This window comes from Oryx dammah, unplaced genomic scaffold (genome assembly GCF_014754425.2).
Source record: "Oryx dammah isolate SB20612 unplaced genomic scaffold, SCBI_Odam_1.1 HiC_scaffold_27, whole genome shotgun sequence".
NCBI lineage: Eukaryota > Metazoa > Chordata > Mammalia > Artiodactyla > Bovidae > Oryx > Oryx dammah.
The window spans coordinates 129,436,888-129,455,051 of record NW_024070211.1 but is presented as its reverse complement, the minus strand read 5'-3'; the positions used below and the strand labels follow the sequence as shown (position 1 = coordinate 129,455,051).

The 18,164-nt window shown below is 38.1% G+C and overlaps 1 protein-coding gene across 1 annotated transcript in view; it reads right to left on the bottom strand.

Moving 5' to 3' along the window:
* The window catches only part of ANKAR (ankyrin and armadillo repeat containing), a 51,962-nt gene that overhangs the window by 22,887 nt on the left and 10,911 nt on the right, over window positions 1-18,164 (bottom strand). The window contains exons 3-10 of the mRNA XM_040227797.1: window positions 17,378-17,541; window positions 16,679-16,782; window positions 15,913-16,093; window positions 14,616-14,835; window positions 9,012-9,213; window positions 6,006-6,214; window positions 1,952-2,056; window positions 392-633 (exon numbers count right to left, since the gene is read on the bottom strand). Of these exons, the coding sequence (XP_040083731.1) occupies window positions 392-633; window positions 1,952-2,056; window positions 6,006-6,214; window positions 9,012-9,213; window positions 14,616-14,835; window positions 15,913-16,093; window positions 16,679-16,782; window positions 17,378-17,541 (1,427 nt within the window). The remainder of the gene's footprint in view (window positions 1-391; window positions 634-1,951; window positions 2,057-6,005; window positions 6,215-9,011; window positions 9,214-14,615; window positions 14,836-15,912; window positions 16,094-16,678; window positions 16,783-17,377; window positions 17,542-18,164) is intronic.

Genomic DNA, 18,164 nt, shown 5'->3' with positions numbered 1-18,164 from the left:
AAATGAGTTGGAAAAGCCCAGGAAAGATGTGAAGAGATATAAAAGACAAACAGTAATCCACACAAAAACAAATAAGGCCAAAAACATAGCAAGAGACAAGGAGGATAGGACTGGGCCGGGGGGAATGAAATAAAATCAAACAGCGGGACTTCAGGACAGGGCTGACACACAGCCCGTCACTGTGCCTGTTCTGGGCACAGAGCTCTTGTTCTTGCTCTTGTTCCCTTTGGTCCTCATGGTATTGTGGCTGGTTTGCTCTCTGCATCCTCACTGAGATTGGAATTCTCCCCTGGGAGTTTATGAGGTCCACTGCAGAATGAAATGGGCATCTTTCTAGCTTCCATATGAGAGAGTCACTCAGTCAAAATGATGTTCTATGGAAAGAGCTTACATGTTTGGCAACAACATCCTTGTTTTCAAGTTGAGCAATATCATATAGAATGACAGCGCACCGAGAGTGTAGTTCAGGTTCCTCAGAAACCAGTAGGTTAATCAAAGCTGGAATGGCTCCCGCCTCTACTAAAGCGTGCACTATGCTTGGGTGGGTTGAGATATTACTCAATAGCCCAACTGTTTTGCACTGTAGTTTTATTTTGGAGCCTTTTAATAGATTGATTAATGCAGGAATGGTGCCTACAATGAAAAGATCAAGAAAGAGCATGGTTTGTAACTCTTTGTAGTCATTTTATCATGATGAACTTAATATTTATGGGCATTGCCATATAAACAATTAGCAAATAATTTGATGAAATACTTATAAAATTATCATTTGAAACCACACCAATGCACTTTTCCATCTCGTCTATAGTATGGGCAGTTCTCATTGTCTACACATTTGATTTTCACACAGCACACAATCATACATTTCATATTGGCAACACTAAGCCACCTTTGAAACACTGGACTTCGGCTTAAGATAATTGAAAAATGAATTATTGGGGCTTCCATATGGTAGAGTTCACTTTTGGTTATCGCATCAACTTTGCGTGGCAGTGGTATATGCAATTATTTGAGCACTTTATTATATTTTACCCATATTTTATATAAGCAGCTGTGCAAAATGAAAACAATTGGTTCAAAGATAGAAATCACTGGGCACAGTGAACGTAGAAAATACGGCTTCAGTTGGATGCTTGTTACTTAGGTTCAGTGTGAAGGAAAAACACTAACAAGCACGCCTGACACAGGGGAAACATAATGGGTATAATTAGGGATTTATGTATGTGTTTAGCTACCTTAAATGAAACCTGCATCATGACCTGTTTATCTGTGGTTCACTCTTTTGAACAAAAACTTTTTGTATTTGTTTTTAGGAACATGTTAGGGGACTGCCTATAACTTTTTCACTCATTCATTTATTCACTCAATCGATATTTCTGAAGCATCTCATTTGGGCCCAATATTCACATTAGAGTAATGGCTACCATAATGGATAGTGTAGACAGGATATTTCCATCATTTCGGAAAGTTATAATGGGTAGTGCTGTTCTCAAAACAATCCTACAAGGTAGTAACTATTTTACTAATGAGGAAATTAAGCATACAGAAAAGTAAGCAATCAGTCTAAGTTCTAAATGCAAAGCTAGTTACAGACCCAGGCCTGATACTGTAACTGCTATTTGTATAAATAAAGTGTACAAATAGAGAAAAGGGATAATTTTTAACTGAAAGTAAACATAAGGGTAGTATGGTGAATTAATTTAATTTAACTTTTAAGCTTCAAAATTTTAGAGAAATGAGCTTTATATAGTTTTTAATCCTATGCCACTTTCACTTGAAATATAAAATTCAAGGTTTACAGGTAAAGGGAATTATCTTAGAAAAAACAGAAATAGAAACTTAAGATCAACTAAAAAGTTTTCTTCACAATTAAAAATACATTTTAGAGTTAGTGAACATATCTCTACATTAAATAGCATAAGTAAAAGATAGTTAATAGATTTTACATCACCTGCATCCAAAATACATTTCCAGTATTCATCATTTGCTAAGCAGATTACTTCTAAAGACATGACAGCCATCATCCTTCGTTTATAGCTTTCGCACTGCAACATTTCTAATAAGTATTCAACAGAAAAATACACATTGTAATTTCACAAGAGGTAAGAGAACGATTGATTCTGTGTCTGTATAGACCAACTGAAGCCATGAGTTGAGATCACCAACATCACCACCAACTGCATTCTTTAAATTTCCCTCTGTGCATGTGAGGTGCACAGAGGTGCACTGAACACCCGTGATCTTGAAAGTTTATAATCTATATAATCATCTTAATCTATATAAAATATCCTAAAATTCTTTATCTTTGTCCTGAATGACTTAGATTGGCTAGTCACATGGTTCAAAAATCATCTGGAAAATAATATAGCTCTTATGCCTGAAATCAGTTTTTGAATAAAATTTGAGTACAGGTTTTCAAGCATAGCAAAGTAAACTACATTACTGTCAATAAAAATCTGTTGTTTTTGTTCAGTTGCTAAGTTGTGTCTTACTCTTTGTGACTGTAGCATGCCAGGCTCCTCTGTCCACAATCTCCCTGAGTTTGCTCAAATTCATGTCCATTGAATCAGTGATGCTATCTAACCATCTCATCCTGTCGCCCCCTTCTCCATTTGCCTTCAGTCTTTCCCAGCATTAAATCATATATGAAGCTTTATACATTGTCTGAGTATGAAGAAGACACTTAAAAAAAACCTTGAATGAACTTATACTCCAGATAAAAAATAATACAAATATACATGATTCTAAACAATTTATCTGGTGCAAACAAAGCCTCATAAAAATATCTTCATTCATCTCTTTTTACCCAGCCCTCATAATAACAAATCTAGTTCCAGCTCCTACCTACGTAGTTGACTCCATGGTATTCTCTTTTAAAATTCAGGTTCCACTCCAAGAGCTAATCCTGGAAAGTTCTAGTAAATGCTAATTCTTCTTTTACTGACAGTGGAAATGGCCAGTGTGGTGAGAGAGAGTGATTATAGAGCATGAAGCAATGAAGCAGTGGCTAGACGTTCATGGCTATTGTTGTGTTCACATCATTATCAGGACTTCCCAACAATGGCTGTAGAAGGAATGGTTGTCAAGAATTTTTTTGTACCACTAGGCTATTACTGTTAGGGGCCAGAATGTCTTCAGTTCATTCACTCAGTCATGTCTGACTTTTTGCGACCCCATGAACTGCAGCACACCAGGCTTACCTATCCAGCACCAACTCCCAGAGCTTGCTCAAACTCCTGTCCATCGAGTCAGTGATGCCATCCAACCATCTCATCCTCTGTCTTCCCCTTCTCTTACTGCCTTCAATCCTTCCCATCATCAGAGTCTTTTTTCAGTGAGTCAGTTCTTCTAATCAGGTGGCCAAAATACTGGAGCTTCAGCTTCAGCATCGGTCCTTCCAATGAATATTCAGGACTGATTTCCTTTAGGATCAACTGGTTTGATCTCCTTGCTGTTCAAGGGACTCTAGGGAGTCTTCTCCAATACCACAGTTCAAAAGCATCAATTCTTCAGCACTCAGCTTTCTCTATGGTTCAACTCTCACATCCATAAGAGTACTGAAAAAACCATAGCTTTGACTAGACGGATCTTTGTTGGCAAAGTAATGTCTCTGCTTTTTAATATGCTGTCTAGGTTTGTCATAGCTTTCTTCCAAAGAACAAACATCTTTTCATTTAATGGCTGCAGTCACCATATGCAGTGATTTTGGAGCCCAAGAAAATAGTCTGTCACTGTTTCCATTGTTTCCATCTATTTGCCATGATGGGACCAGATGCCATGATCTTCATTTTTTGAATGTTGAGCTTTAAGTCAGCTTTTTCACTCTCCTCTATCACTTTCACCAAGAGGCTCTCTAGTTCCTCTTCACTTTCTGCCTTAAGGGTGGTGTCATCTGCATTTCTGAGGTTATTGATATTTCTCTTGGCAATCTTGATTCCAGCTTGTGCTTCATCCAGCCCAGCATTTCACATGATGTACTCTGCATATAAGTTAAATAAGCAGGGTGACAATATACAGCCTTGACGTACTCCTTTCCCAATTTGGAACCAGTCCGTTGTTTCCTGTCTGGTTCTAACTGTTGCTTCTTGACCTGCATACAGATTTCTCAGGAGGCAGGTAAGGTGGTCTGGTATTGCCATCTCTTTAAAGATCTTGCATAGTTTTTTGTGATCCACACAGTCAAATGCTTTAGCATAGTCAATGAAGCAGAAGCAGATATTTTTCTGGAATTTTCTTGCTTTTCTATGATACAACTTACCACTGTATTTCAAATGTGTTAGCCTTTATCAAAAGTAACAAGATACTCTTCTTAGTTTCTCATATATATATATATATACATACTATCTATAGATATGGGTATATTTATACTATTTATATATAAATATACATAATATCTATATACATATCTATGGATAGTATGTATATGCATATCTATATATCTGATATACATATACAGATATATATTTGAAAGTAAGTGAAAGTCATTTAGTCATGTCCAACTCTTTGCAACCCCATGGACTCTACTGTCTGTGGAATTCTCCAGGCCAGAATACTAGAGTGGGTAGCTGTTCCCTTTTCCAGGGGATCTTCCCAACCCAGGGATTGAACCCAGGTCTCCCACACTGCAGGCAGATTCTTAACCAGCTGAGCCACCAGGGAAGCCCAGATGTAGATTTAGATAGATATATATTATATATACATATCTATAGACATGTACATCTATCTATAGATAGATAGATATGTATCATATATACAATGTCACAGCAAACATTATCCTCAATGGTGAAAAATTGAAAGCATTTTCTCTAAAGTCAGAAACAAGACAAGTGTGCCCACTCTCACCACTACTATTCAACACAGTTTTAGAAGTCTTAGCCTCAGCAATCAGAGAAGAAAAAGATATACAGTGACATATATCCACACAAATAAACATTGAAAACCCTGTCCAGTATCTCTTGGGCTGATATAGTATATATACACATTTATTTCTCTATCTATATCTATAGATAGTATGTGTATAAATATATATCTGTGTATCACCTAGAGGTGATAATTTCCTTATTTTATTTCATCTGCTTAGTTTGCTCTGTACCTGTTGGTCCTTCCTCCCACATTTTCCTGCCGGTCTGGGTACACTCTTTCCATTCTGGGACTTCCCTTTGCTATCATCTTTGAAATTCGCTTTGCTTTTCTCTTGGTTCAGATTCCCAGTTTCCAGTTAGTCGGAGAGAATTCCCTCTTTAGATCTGTAGGTCTTTCCTGGTTAGCCTCTGCAGAAAGCTCTCCAGCCAGCCTAGTGGGGATCTTGGTGCGAATCTGAGATGTGCTCAGCTTTCCCACAGTTAGCTTGGAATGGGTTTCTCTGGTCTGCTAAGTCCTAGGATTTGCCTGTCTGCTTTCAACATTTTATTGCTTCTTCTGGTTTTCTCTTCAGTGCTTGTTTGCTGCTATTTAATTGCCATGTAATTTTAGTTGGGACTTAGGAGGGAGTAAAATTAGATGTGTACATTCAGTTGGCCAGTAATTCTTACCTTTATCATATTTCTGGCTAGATCGAATAAAAATTGAGTGGGGGGGAAACTCAAATAGAATTTTTTCATACAACATTATCAAAATATAAGGAAAGATGTTGCTGAAACTGTTTCTAAAATTAGAAGGTGAGGAATGAATCTTGTATTTTCCACTCAAACTTTAATTTCCTATTTCTTCTTCTTTTTTTTTTTTTTTTTTGATGGAACAGAGGACAGTTGCTTTTGGAGAAAGTTGGAAAAGTAAAAATAAATATAATTGTACAAATTATCATCTGGGTTATTATTCTTTTATTTTAATTCAGAAATAAAACTAATTTTTCACATACAAAAATAGTTCAGTTTTGTTGTATTTTTGGTTTTAACTCAAAATATGATGCATGCTTTATTTCTTCTATTCCAGAATGAGTATCAATAATTAAACTGAATAATGATAAGAACAGTTATTTATAAAGAAAGTGTGTGCTCCATACTCACCTACCAATGTTTTCCAAACTGGGAGTTCCGGGATATTTAACGCTATTATATGCTTGAGCACCTCTGTGTGAAAGGTTAGCACTGATAAATGAATGATGTTATTTCCTTTAATATCTGTTTTTCTCCAGTTAGCACCAAGAGAAAGCAGGTATTGAATAGAGTCCAGGGCTCCCGATGTGGCAGCAAGAAGCAGTGGAGTACACTGATTGCTAAAAATGGAGGAAAACCTGGTAATAACTGAGCACACACATAGTGTCAAAATCACGTTTTGTAAAGCTATCCAAACAGCTGTTGGAGGAACTCTGATGGCTACATCACCTTCTCTTCCTTACACAGTATTCTGTAGATACCATAGGTAAATAGATTTGCCTCCCTGACCTTAGCTGTCCCCACCCTCCCTCTCAACTTAATTATCATGCCTTGTAATCTGTTCAGAAGTTGATATAATCTGTACAGAGTTCTTAGAATATGCCATCTCATTGATTCCTCACAACAAGTTTATGAATGAAGGTGAAAAAGCAAGGCAAGTATGATCAGCCCATTTTACAAATGATGAAACTGAGGCTCAGACAGTGTGTCAACCAATCTCTTTAGAACTCATGTCCATTTCTCAAATGCCAGCGTCCTCAGTGTGGCAGAAACCAACACTTTTTGTCAAAAACTCAGGATCTGCTTTTTGGACAGTGAAGGTCTTTTGGTTGGGCACAAAACAGGCCAGCCCAATGCCACATTTCCTCACTTCCCATGTGAAGAGGTATGGCCACACAACTGAGTTTGGCCTGTGTGGTGTTAGTAGAAGTTACCTGGTGATTCCTTAAAGAGAAACGGAATGTGCCATTACTTTTGCTCTCTCTTTCTCTCAAGGCTAGAATGTAGGCATAATAATGAAAGCAGAAGTGGTCATTCTGTACCAGAATAGGGGAACCACACATGAAGACGCAACAGCAGGACCTCTGGGTTTCTCATACTGCCAACCCGTTACTCCAGCATTCGACCATCAGCCTAGACTTCACGAAACAGAACTACATTATCCTTTTTTAAAACACAGATACTTGGGGTCTCTTTGTCAAGGCAACCTCGACTGTAACTTTACTAACAGATCTATTGAGTAACAATGCGACCTTAAGCAAACTGGATCACTTTATTGTCCATAAAAGAATGAGAGTATCAACAGTCAGCTTATTAACACAGCCTTCATACATTGTCTCCTTTCCTTTTTTCACCATCTTGCTGCTAAGTCACTTCAGTCGTGTCCGACTCTGTGCGACCCCATAGACGGCAGCCCACCAGGCTCCCCCGTCCCTGGGATTCTCCAGGCAAGAACACTGGAGTGGGTTGCCATTTCCTTCTCCAATGCATGAAAGTGAAAAGTGAAAGTGAAGTCGCTCAGTCATGTCCAACCCTTAGCGACCCCATGGAGCCTACCAGGCTCCTCCATCCATGGGATTTTCCAAGTAAGAGTACTGGAGTGGGGTGCCATTGCCTTCTCCTTTCACCATATTATATGACCTCAAATATTAACTTTCTAGTCCTTACACCCGTGCCTTCTGAACCCCTTTCTTTTGCTGCCTGTCCTTGAACTCACCAATACCCAGCTGGCCCAGGCCTCTCCTCTATCCTCTTTTTCCTGGGCCCAGGGAAAACTTGTCCTTTATGAGTAAACATCTCTTCATTTTCTCCCTTTTCTATTTGAACAAGAATGTTCTCTTTCTGTTCCTTTCTTTCTCCTACTCAGTGGTAGGAATAAAGGTTACTTCTATAATACTTCTAACACCCTCGCTCTGATTTCCCTCACTTAAAAAATAGGTTATCAGATTACACTACCCTTTCCAGGTCCGCACGGCCACTGCCCTCCTGCCAGTGGGTCCCTTCCACCATTCTAGCTCTTGCATTGGCTGCCTCACCAACATGCCTCCTTTCTGTGATCAGTGACTTCAGCACCCATGCTAGCCACCACCTGTGTCCTGATCTCGCAGGTCCCCATCACACCCTCCTAATCTGTCTCCATATCACACATGGCCACACTTCTCAGGAGGTCCACATAGATCTCAACCTTGGTAACTGTCCTCTCTATAAATCCTTTGCTTCTTCCTTATGTTCGCAGATAGCTTCTTACTTCAACTTCTCATTTTCAACTGTTGGACGTTTTTAGTGCTTCCAGTCTTTTACCCCACTTGCGGTCAAAGACACACTGTCAAAACACGACAGAACTAAGAACTGCACTCAGATCTCCACTTCTCTTGGCTCTTTCCAGAGCCTATTTGCCAGAGAATCTATTAGCCAGAGATCCTGGTTTCCAGAAAGCTTTCTCCACACACATCTCTGCCCCAACCTAGGGAGGATTTATTTCTACAATGAATAATAATGGACAAGTTGTTTAAAGATTCAGAGATGTCTGAAACTCTGCCTAAATCAAAACAGTAACTTGGTAGCTAGATTACTGGCCAAGAAAATACCCTCAGGAGAAGTTTACCTTCACCCCAAAGGTTGCGAGTTAGCTAAATTGTAGAACAGAACATTGGGTGGGATGTTTCCCTATCGCAAAGTTGTTCTCCCTATTTGTATTGTCTTTCTGTCTTGGATACCACTAGATATTTCTCCTGTTGTCCATGGTCTGTCCATCTTGGTCTGGAGCGGCCTCCTGGTTGTATAAGGCTCAATTTAGAACAACTTCCTCCTTCCCTTGTTTCGTGTTTCTTCTAAGACACTAAGTAGTTAACTTGATAAACTAATCTGTAGAACCACCCTTTGGGAAAAGGTTAGGAAAAACTTCCTAGGACTTACTCCTTCCTTATTCTTCCAGAAAACTTGTAGAGGTTAATAGAAGTTCGCTCTTTATAAATTTTAAAGATAAATGGTAGAAGAAGATCGTGACCAGAAAAGGCAGCAGAGTAAGCCCGACATAGCCTTTGAAATCAGTCCTAACAACCATTCCTTTTAGGGTCAGTGTTTGGGGCAAGACACGAAAGCAGAAATTTGTATTTTTACAAAAGATTAGTAACTTACTCAGCTGTTGCCTCAGCTTCTAGTAAACTAGGATCCTTCCTGCAGAGAACAGTTATGATGCAGATATTGTCATAGAAAGCAGCAAAGTGAATTGGCATCCAGCCTCTTTTTTCAGAAAGTGTATAATCAGCTTTGAAACAGAGGAGACAGATGGTTGTTTCTAAGGAGCAAGTCTGTGCTGCCAGGTGTAGAGGCGTTGGACCTAGAATGGATAGACAGTTACTTCAGTGCTCAAAGACCTAACATTCCTAAAAAACATGCCTTTTTATTAACCTTGTCCAACCACAAAGCTTAGTTCTGTGCGATATAAAAGCTCTAAGAAGATCACTAAAAGGATTTAGGCAACTCTGTATTTCTTTAACTCGGGATACCTGACCATTAAAAATAAATACTTCTTTATAAGTATGAAGAATAAATATAACACTCAAAATATTAAGTATTTGAAAATTTAAGTCAATATATAAAATAGTCTTATCAGTGTTATAAACTATTTCTTGTTTAAATTATTCTCCATTTTATTAAAATGCTTTGTAGTATGATAAAGTTCTTTAAAATTAAATATATATATATGCTCATAAAAGATCTCTATGTCACTAAATCCCAGTGGGTATTTTTCAATTCTTATTTTCTCAACAGTAAGTTGAACACTTCAGTTTTAAAATGGTTTCTTCCCCTGGCTTTTGAGATATGAGACCCTCTTATTTCTCTCCAATCTCTCTGGCTACTTATTGTGCAGTCTCTTTTGGGACCTTTTCATTGTCCTGATGTCGAGATGAGCCTTAAGACTTTTATCTCCTCAATGGCTTCATTTACAACCTATAAGTTGATGACTCCTAGGATTATGCCTCTAGGTCTGATTTATTCTCCAAGCTCCAGATCTGTTATCTCACTAGGCATCTCCACAACCCCTTCAAACGTATCCTATTCAATACTGAACTCCCATCTTTTCCTCCAGACTTGATCCTCTTTCATTGCTCCCTAATTCATGAAGGATGTTGTCTTCCAGCCAGTTCTATAAACCAGAGACCTGGACGAGTCCGCTCATTTCAGCTTCATAACCAGCTCTCATTACTAAGTCTGGGGATTCTGAAGAGGCTCGGCGTCGGCCTGCCAATGCAGGAGACGCGAGTTCAATCCCCGGATTGGGAAGATTTGCTAAAGTTAGAAATGGCAACCTGCTCCGGTATTCTTGCTGGGATAATGCCATGGACAGAGGAGCTTGGTGGGCTACAGTCCGAGAAGTTGTAAAGACTTGGACACGACCGAGTGACTGAGCACACACGCACATCACCAAGTCTAAGTACCTCTAGAACCTCAACCGATAGCCCCACTTTGCTCTTGCCCTTCCCAACACTTATCAAAATGTACTGATCTTTTTAGCTCTTGTCTAAAACTCTTTAGTGGCTTCCCGAGGCCACTTGATCATGAGTACAAAAAAAGGATGCACGAGCTCCAACTTAACCTGAACCATCTCCCCTCCAAGAAGAAAAAGAAGGGAAGAAAGAGAGAGGTACGATAGATGGAAAGAAGCACAACATACATACCTTGCTCTCTTCATTCTTGTAGCTCCTCAAACACAGTGACTGACCACACATTCCAGGCTCCCAGCAAAGTACTGGTCTGTGCCTATTGCCCAGCATAATAATTAATAGTGCCCATTCATTTTCAAACTCCTTGCTTTGGATGATGAATTATCTGATCACTCTGGGCTATTTCTGCTGTCTGAAAGCTTCCTTCTCCCAAACAAAACTTCTGTGATTGGGGTCTACCTAAATCTTATTTATTCCTCAGCCAAAATGGTATTTCCTCGGTGAAGCACTGTTTTTCTTCCCACTCAGAAAATTTCAATGGCTTCCTTCCTGTCTTAGCAGTCTAAGTTCTATATCATAGCCTTTAATAATACCTAACATCTGAGCCAAATCTAATCATTTAAAATTAACTGCTTAGTCTTCTAGTTTCTGGTCTAGCATGTAAGGAGCTTAAAATTCCCCAATCCATCCTAACAGCAAGGAGAAACTTGAACAAGCTGAAAAATGAACAGCTCTTCTCAGATCCATTAGCGAAGTGAGGTCACAGGGCAGAAATGCTGCTCCTAAAACTAAGAGACGTAGGTCGGAAGATTATAGAGAACCACAGCTTACTGGAGCAGAAGCCTCCACAGGATCTTCTCCTTCTCCTCTCTATCCTTTTCCAAAAAATATTTCAGCACAACCTAGGGGCAGGAATAACAGCCTTAAATCCCCCTCTTACTCCTTTTAAAGTATGTTTAATAGGACTTCGGGATCTTGGCTCTTACTCAAGCCCTCTGAATCAGTTTTCATTTAACAAGATACATGTGATTCCTACACACTTGAAAGTTTTACCCCATAATAGTGCCTCCCTTTGACATAAGCAATGTCTCATGGTATTTTTGTTGTCACAACTGGAGTGCGGGTCACTAGTGGCATTTAGTGGGTAGAGGCCAGGGATGCTATTAGACATTTCACAGTGCACAGGACAGCCCTCACATCACAGAACTGTCAAGCCCACCATGTCAGGAGGGCTGAGCTGAGAAACACTGTCCTAGTCATGCTCGAATCAGGGACATTCTGGAGGGATTTATATAGTCTGAAGAAATTCTCAGATACAGAAAGTACTCTGGTCTAAAGAACAGATGCGTTCTTGGGACCTTTCTCTCTCTCTCTCTCTCTCTTTCCTGAACTTCTATAGTTCGTTACTCTGTACTAATAATGTCAGTGATTTTGAAATACTTCCCTGCCTTCATCCATCATGTGTCCACTCAATAACCATTCCTGACTACCTACTATGCCGGGCTTTCTTCTAGGATTCCATGGCAAAGTAAACCAAATCCTTGCCCTTTATAGACCTTATATTCAATTCAGGGAGTCAGAGTAAACAAATAAATATTATACAAGGTAGCCATAAGTAATATTTAGAAAAGAAAAAGAAACAAATAGAGCAAGAATGCAAGAAGTATACCATTGCTGAAAGTGTTTGTTGCTCATCTGTGTCCTATTCTTTGTGGCCCCATGGATTGTAACCCACCAGGCACCTCTGCCCATGGGATTCTCCAGGCAAGAATACTCGAGTCAATAGCCATTGCCTTCTCCAGGAAATTTTCCTGACCCAGGGATCAAACCCAGGTCTTGTGCATTGCAGGCAGATTCTTTACCATCTGAGCCACCAGGGAAGCCTTACTCAGCTGTAAATTAGATGGGCCAGTAGATAAGCTTCCTTTTTCCCCTCCAGGCCACTCACCTCCCTCTACCATCCTTCTTGCTCTGTTCAGACTTTGCAGGCCTCTGCAGATTTTGCAGCCCCTGCCCTTTGTCTTCTTGTCTGTAACTGCCCGTGGGGAGCCCTGGCAGGAGACTGGAGGAGGGAAAGGTGAGGTCAGGATACCTAACCTCCCTGGTCACCTCTGGTTAGCTGTTCTTCCGGCAATGGCTAGAGGCTGGTTTGCATAACTATTGCCTTTCCACTAGGCTTCCCTGGCGGCTCAGATGAGAAGAAATCTGCCTGCAATGCAGGAGACCCAGGCTTGATCCCTGGGTCGGGAAGATCCCCCAGAGAAGGAAATGGCAACCCACTCAAATATTCTTGCCTGGAGAAGCCAATGGACAGAGGAGCCTGGTGAGCTACAGTCCATAGATTTGCAAAGAGTCAGACACAACTGAATGACTATCACTCTTCCCCTTACAAAATTCAGGTCTTTGCAAATGATTTCTTTAAAAATAAATCCTCTTTGAATTATCTTATTTAGAGTATGAAGGTATAGTCTTATATACATATAGGGTGTATCCTTTAAAACTTTTTCTGATTTCTGCATATGCAACACTTAGGTTAAAGTCTCTCACCTCAGCAAGAATGATGCATTCTCAGACTGCCCAGCATGTGCCTGTCGCTAGGTGGCAGCATATCTAAATACTCTTAACTGCTCATTCTGGGGGGCATAAAACCCATTTTAGGCCCTGATTTTATAAAAATAAGTAGAGATAATTTGCAAATACCATGGTTAAAAAAGGATCTACTGTCCAAACTGGAAAAATATGAATGAATAATCACAGGTAGAAAAAATATACACTTCAAATTGTATAGCAAGATCATTTTGTGTTATCCTCACATGACAGAATTTGAAGATTATACTCTATAAGTTTTAATATATGCAGTGAACTTTAAAAAATGTGAAATATTTTACTTAAGTCTTACCATTTCTTTCTTTTTTCATGTCTACTTTTGATGACTCTGTTTTAAAAAGGAATACACATAGAAGTATGATTATTAATACATAACAGTTTCCCAAATTAGTCAAGATTGACTCATATGGAGGTGAACAAAATGACTATGTTGAGATGCAGGTGACAGGGTTACATCAAACAGGACTGAGAGTAACTTCTGGCAGAGCCATCTAGGTGTGGGTATGCGCCGCTGCCTCCCACATGGCTTGCCAAACTTCACAGGCGGCAGCTTTGTGTTGGTGCAGTCATAATACACAGACATTGCCAGTAGTTAGGTATTTTCCATACCTCAATCTCTACTCAGTTCTCAGCAAATGGAATCGATGTAGTCACGATATGACACAGAAACTTTAATTATGAAAGCGCTTTTTTTTTAACATCAAAAACTCTTAAAACACATCTTCAAATAACAGGCCATCTACTACATTTTGACTGAATTTTGCTTTATTTTGACTAAGTTCATTGTCTGCTGAATATTTTAATTAAGTAATAGAAGCATCTTAGTGCCAAAGCATTTCAATTATACTGACAGAGTACGAAATTGTTCAACAGTCAATAGGATTAAAGCAGCACATTTTGTTTTGGTGTGAAAATTTAACACTGCTTCTTAAGACAACATGTTAAAATATAAAATCACCATTTCTTATTACCAATATTGTTGCATCAGTTCCCCTGTTCAGTTATGGAGGGCTTCTACTTTCATTTTCAATTTTATTATTTTTATACTGATTAAATTTATTCCAATGAACATATAAATATGTATGTAATTCTAATAATCAGGAAATTTTGCTTTTTAAAGTTTAAACCAGGTTAGCCTTAAAAGGGTCATTAATCCTAAAATTATAATTACAGAGGAATGTTTTGTTATTACATTAGGTAGTATGAAGAAACTATTACCTGGTTAAGAACGTGGGATAAGAACAGGGTGTTCTGTCGGGATCTCTAATTACCTCCCTTTTCTCAGACTTTCTACAGGACGTCACTGTATATTAATTATGCCAGTGATTCTCAGATACCACCCTGAGGTCACCATCATGCCATCCATTCAACAAGCATTTCTCAAGCACCCACCAATGCCAGGTTTTCTTGTGGGCCCTAGGGAACCATGGCAAACAGTAACCCTGATCCTTGCCCTCATGGAGCTTATATTCAGTGAAGGAAACACAATAAACAAATGAATAATACTATGTAAGAGAGCAACAGGCGATACTTAGAAAACTAAAAGGAGACGCTCTGAGATAAATACAACCAAAACAACTGTGCTCCAGTCTCCAATACTCCATTTTAACCTTGTGTTAAAATCAACATGCATTTGTAATGCTGAAGTAAAAGAAAAACGTTTCAAGAGATGAAAACGTTATGGCACCTTGGTTAAGTATAATGAAGCGTCTCTGATTGACGTTGAAGTTGGCATTGCACAGCTGACAGATGATTGGAACTCTGTTGTGCAGAGCAGCGTGATGGAAAATAGCATAACCTGCTTCGTCTGAAATATTGATTGTCGAGCTTGAGGTTTTACGGCTAAATGTATGGAAAACAGCGTATAATCCTCTTTCAACAGCAGACTTCATACCAAATGGGATACTCTAAAATTATGTGGAAGGTCAGAATTAGTGTTTTCAAAATGAATCTGGAATTTAGTGAAAGGACAAAAAGGATAATTAACTATATTAATGTAATCACGTGATTGGTGTTCGATTACAGTAGAATTTTCACAAGACCCATGTGTAAAGTGTCTCACTGGGCAATGAAGTTGTTAGGGCTATAAACTCTGAGAACTTTAAAAATATATTTAAGTTTAAAAAAAAATTTTTTTCTTTCCTTTTTTGAAAGGAGAAGTTGTAGAACTTTCTTCTCAGGAAACAATTCAAGCAAGATAGACAAATACCCTTCTGAAATATTTAAAAAGCAAATGGACATCAAATTCCATCTCTAACTCAAGTGCAGTCTAACTTAGAAGTCTAGAGACTTGAAATATAGCTATAAGAGTAGTCTTCTTTGCTTTGTGTCTCAAAGTGGAGAGGTGAAAATGTTCCATTTTTAGATGTTCTGACTACTCAATATTTTTAAATTAAACTAAGTTTATCACTACTTAACATTTATGGACATTAAAACAAATAAACAGTAAATAAATGCCAATGTGCCCTTTGAAACTGGTGAGCTCACCACTTAATTTATCAGTTTCAAAAGTTGTAAGTCAAGGCATATTGAAGCAGAGATGTGATTTAGGATGCTAGGGTTGTTCCTTAGATTTAGTCCCCACAACTGAAGCCTGACTCTGCAATTTACGAGCTGTGTGATTTGGGAAAGACCCTCAACTCACTGCATGTCAAATTTCTCATTTGTAAAATAGGATTGATAACACGTAATACTAGTGTCTAGAAAGAGTTTGTTGAAAGAATTTGTAGCAGTGCCTAGCATACAAAATAAGCACTCCATAAATATCAGCCATTATTAAGATTAATCACAATTCCATTCATAAACAGTTTATTTTGTAACTTGGCCAGAAATGTAGAACTTAGAATTTTCAGCTACTAAAATGTAGAATCTTAATTGTATATTAAAGACTTCATTTAACCCATTATTTATCCCTATGATAAAAATTTGAGATACCACTTATTTATAATTTCCTATACGAAATTATGTGGTAATCACTGAAATACCTTGCATTTCATAGCTTTCTTGACACCAAATTTTTTCTTAAATTGTTCATGTAATTGAGCATCTGTCAGTGGAAGTCTTTTTAGCCTCAAATTGTTCACGATTTCATTTATGGCTCCCCACCACTGTGTCTTATACAGTTGCTGGTAGAAAATTTCAAGCTCAAAACTGATCACATAGTAGCTGTTAAAAAAAAAAATAAAGAAAAAATTTTAAGTTTTTCTGACTTGGAATGCTGGCAAAACTTTTTCTGTAACAGTTACAATTTTCTATGACAAAAACACCTCCATCCCCATTTAACCACTGTGTTCATTATAAGAACGAATTACCATGTCTAAGGATTATTACACAGAATGTATCAAGGTGTTATTGTCATTTAGACGCTAAGTCATGTCAACGTTTTTGTGATCCCATGGACTGTAGCCATGAGGCTACGGAGGACTGTAGGCTCCTCTGTCCAGGGGATTTCCCAGGCAAGAATACTGGGGTAGGTTGCTGTTTCCTTCTCCAGGGGATCTTCCCCGTCCATGGAGCGAACGCTAATCTCCTGCACTGGCAGGTGGATTCTTTACCACTGAACCACCAGGGAAAATGTATCAAGGTTTATGGCATTTAATACTTTAGAGAGTTTGCAGCCATTCGAGGGGGCTGTTATTGTTCCGGGATCTCCATCCTGAAGTTTGAAGTTAGCCTTTGCATTTTGACAGTTTCCTGGTTTCTGCTTTCAACAAGTTGTGATACTGTGAATAGTTACTAAAAGTTCCTTACCTTTTTCCATTAAATTTCACGACTGGTATTGAGTAATGTTCTTTGTATCCTGAGTCTTCTGCAAATGTATTAACAGCACAATCCCGTATTTTTTCTAAGTTATTCTAAAATATAAATTATGTTACTAAAAAAAAAGTATAAACAATTGTAAGACTTATTTTGGATGAAATTTTATACATGTAAAGAACAAATTTTTAATAAAATATCCCAAGAGACCCTGATAATAACTGAATGTATACAATCCCTAATTTGGATTTGAGGGAAATTTTTTTTTTACAATAAATATAATATGGAGAAGGTAGAAAAGCAATGACAATTGAAATGTATTATGCTTTCCAGATGAAGAACTATTGTTCTCAGACTCTGGAGGATCTCCGTTTTAACCCTAATCCTTGAGAAAAAAATGGAAGAACATGTAGTCAGTGTTCAGGGATTTCTTCTGTACTTGGTTAACTATGCCAGGGCAAATATGGCCTATAAATTCTGCAGGGATGATAGTTGTGCCTCTGACATTTAACACAGGGCTTTACACAGACCTGCATGTATGTTATGTAATGTATGAAGAGACTAGCGAGCTGTGGAGGTCATCATCTCGAGAGCTGCCTAGCACCTGCACCAACAGAAACTCTTTCTGGTTGGAGAATAGGATGAAAGAGTTGTGAAATGACGAACAATTTCAGGAACAACAATAATTTAAACCTTAAAATCTTCCAAAGCATTCTCAATTGAAGGGGTGCTGATATCAAATTCAATTCCTCCGTGAACATGAAAATACTGATCCTCTTTGTAGTGAAAATTTTGGCATTTAAAATCTCGTCCATAAATAAATGGAGGCAATTCTCGCTCTGTCTTGACCTTGTCATCTCAAAAAAATGAAAACAAAATTTTGTTTAAAAGTTCAACAATAGAATATAAGCAGTCATATTTTGGAGGTCTCAAATCATTTTTACATAAAGTGAAAAGAATCCATGTGAAATGGAAATCTTCACAATTGTAGTCTATAAAATTTATGCTCAATGTATATTTTAAATATTGAAATATATTTATACCATATGTTCCAGGCATTTTTGATAGTTTCCTTGTATAGACATTTCAAAAGAATACTCAAATCATTAATTTACTTATTGATTACTATGTGTGAGCTCACGACAATTATTATACCCCCATTATCAATAGAGATTTGAAACTCTGTGCCATGGAGACTCTCTAGTTAAATAAACAAAAGTTACCTGAGCTAGTTAAGGGAGAGAGACATTATAAAGAAAAGGTGAGTATCTCTCATATGACAAAAATAATCAGTGCATTTTTCTAGAAAGCTACACATATAACATTTATTTTTTAAAATAATTTTCTAAAATCCTGGCAAGGATTAGTCTATTCAGTATTTTGACTTGTTAGCAGAATATAGTTTCATCAATATAAGGTATATATTTTAAGAAATGCAAAAGGTCCAGAAAACTACAAAGAAAAATGTGACACCCAAATC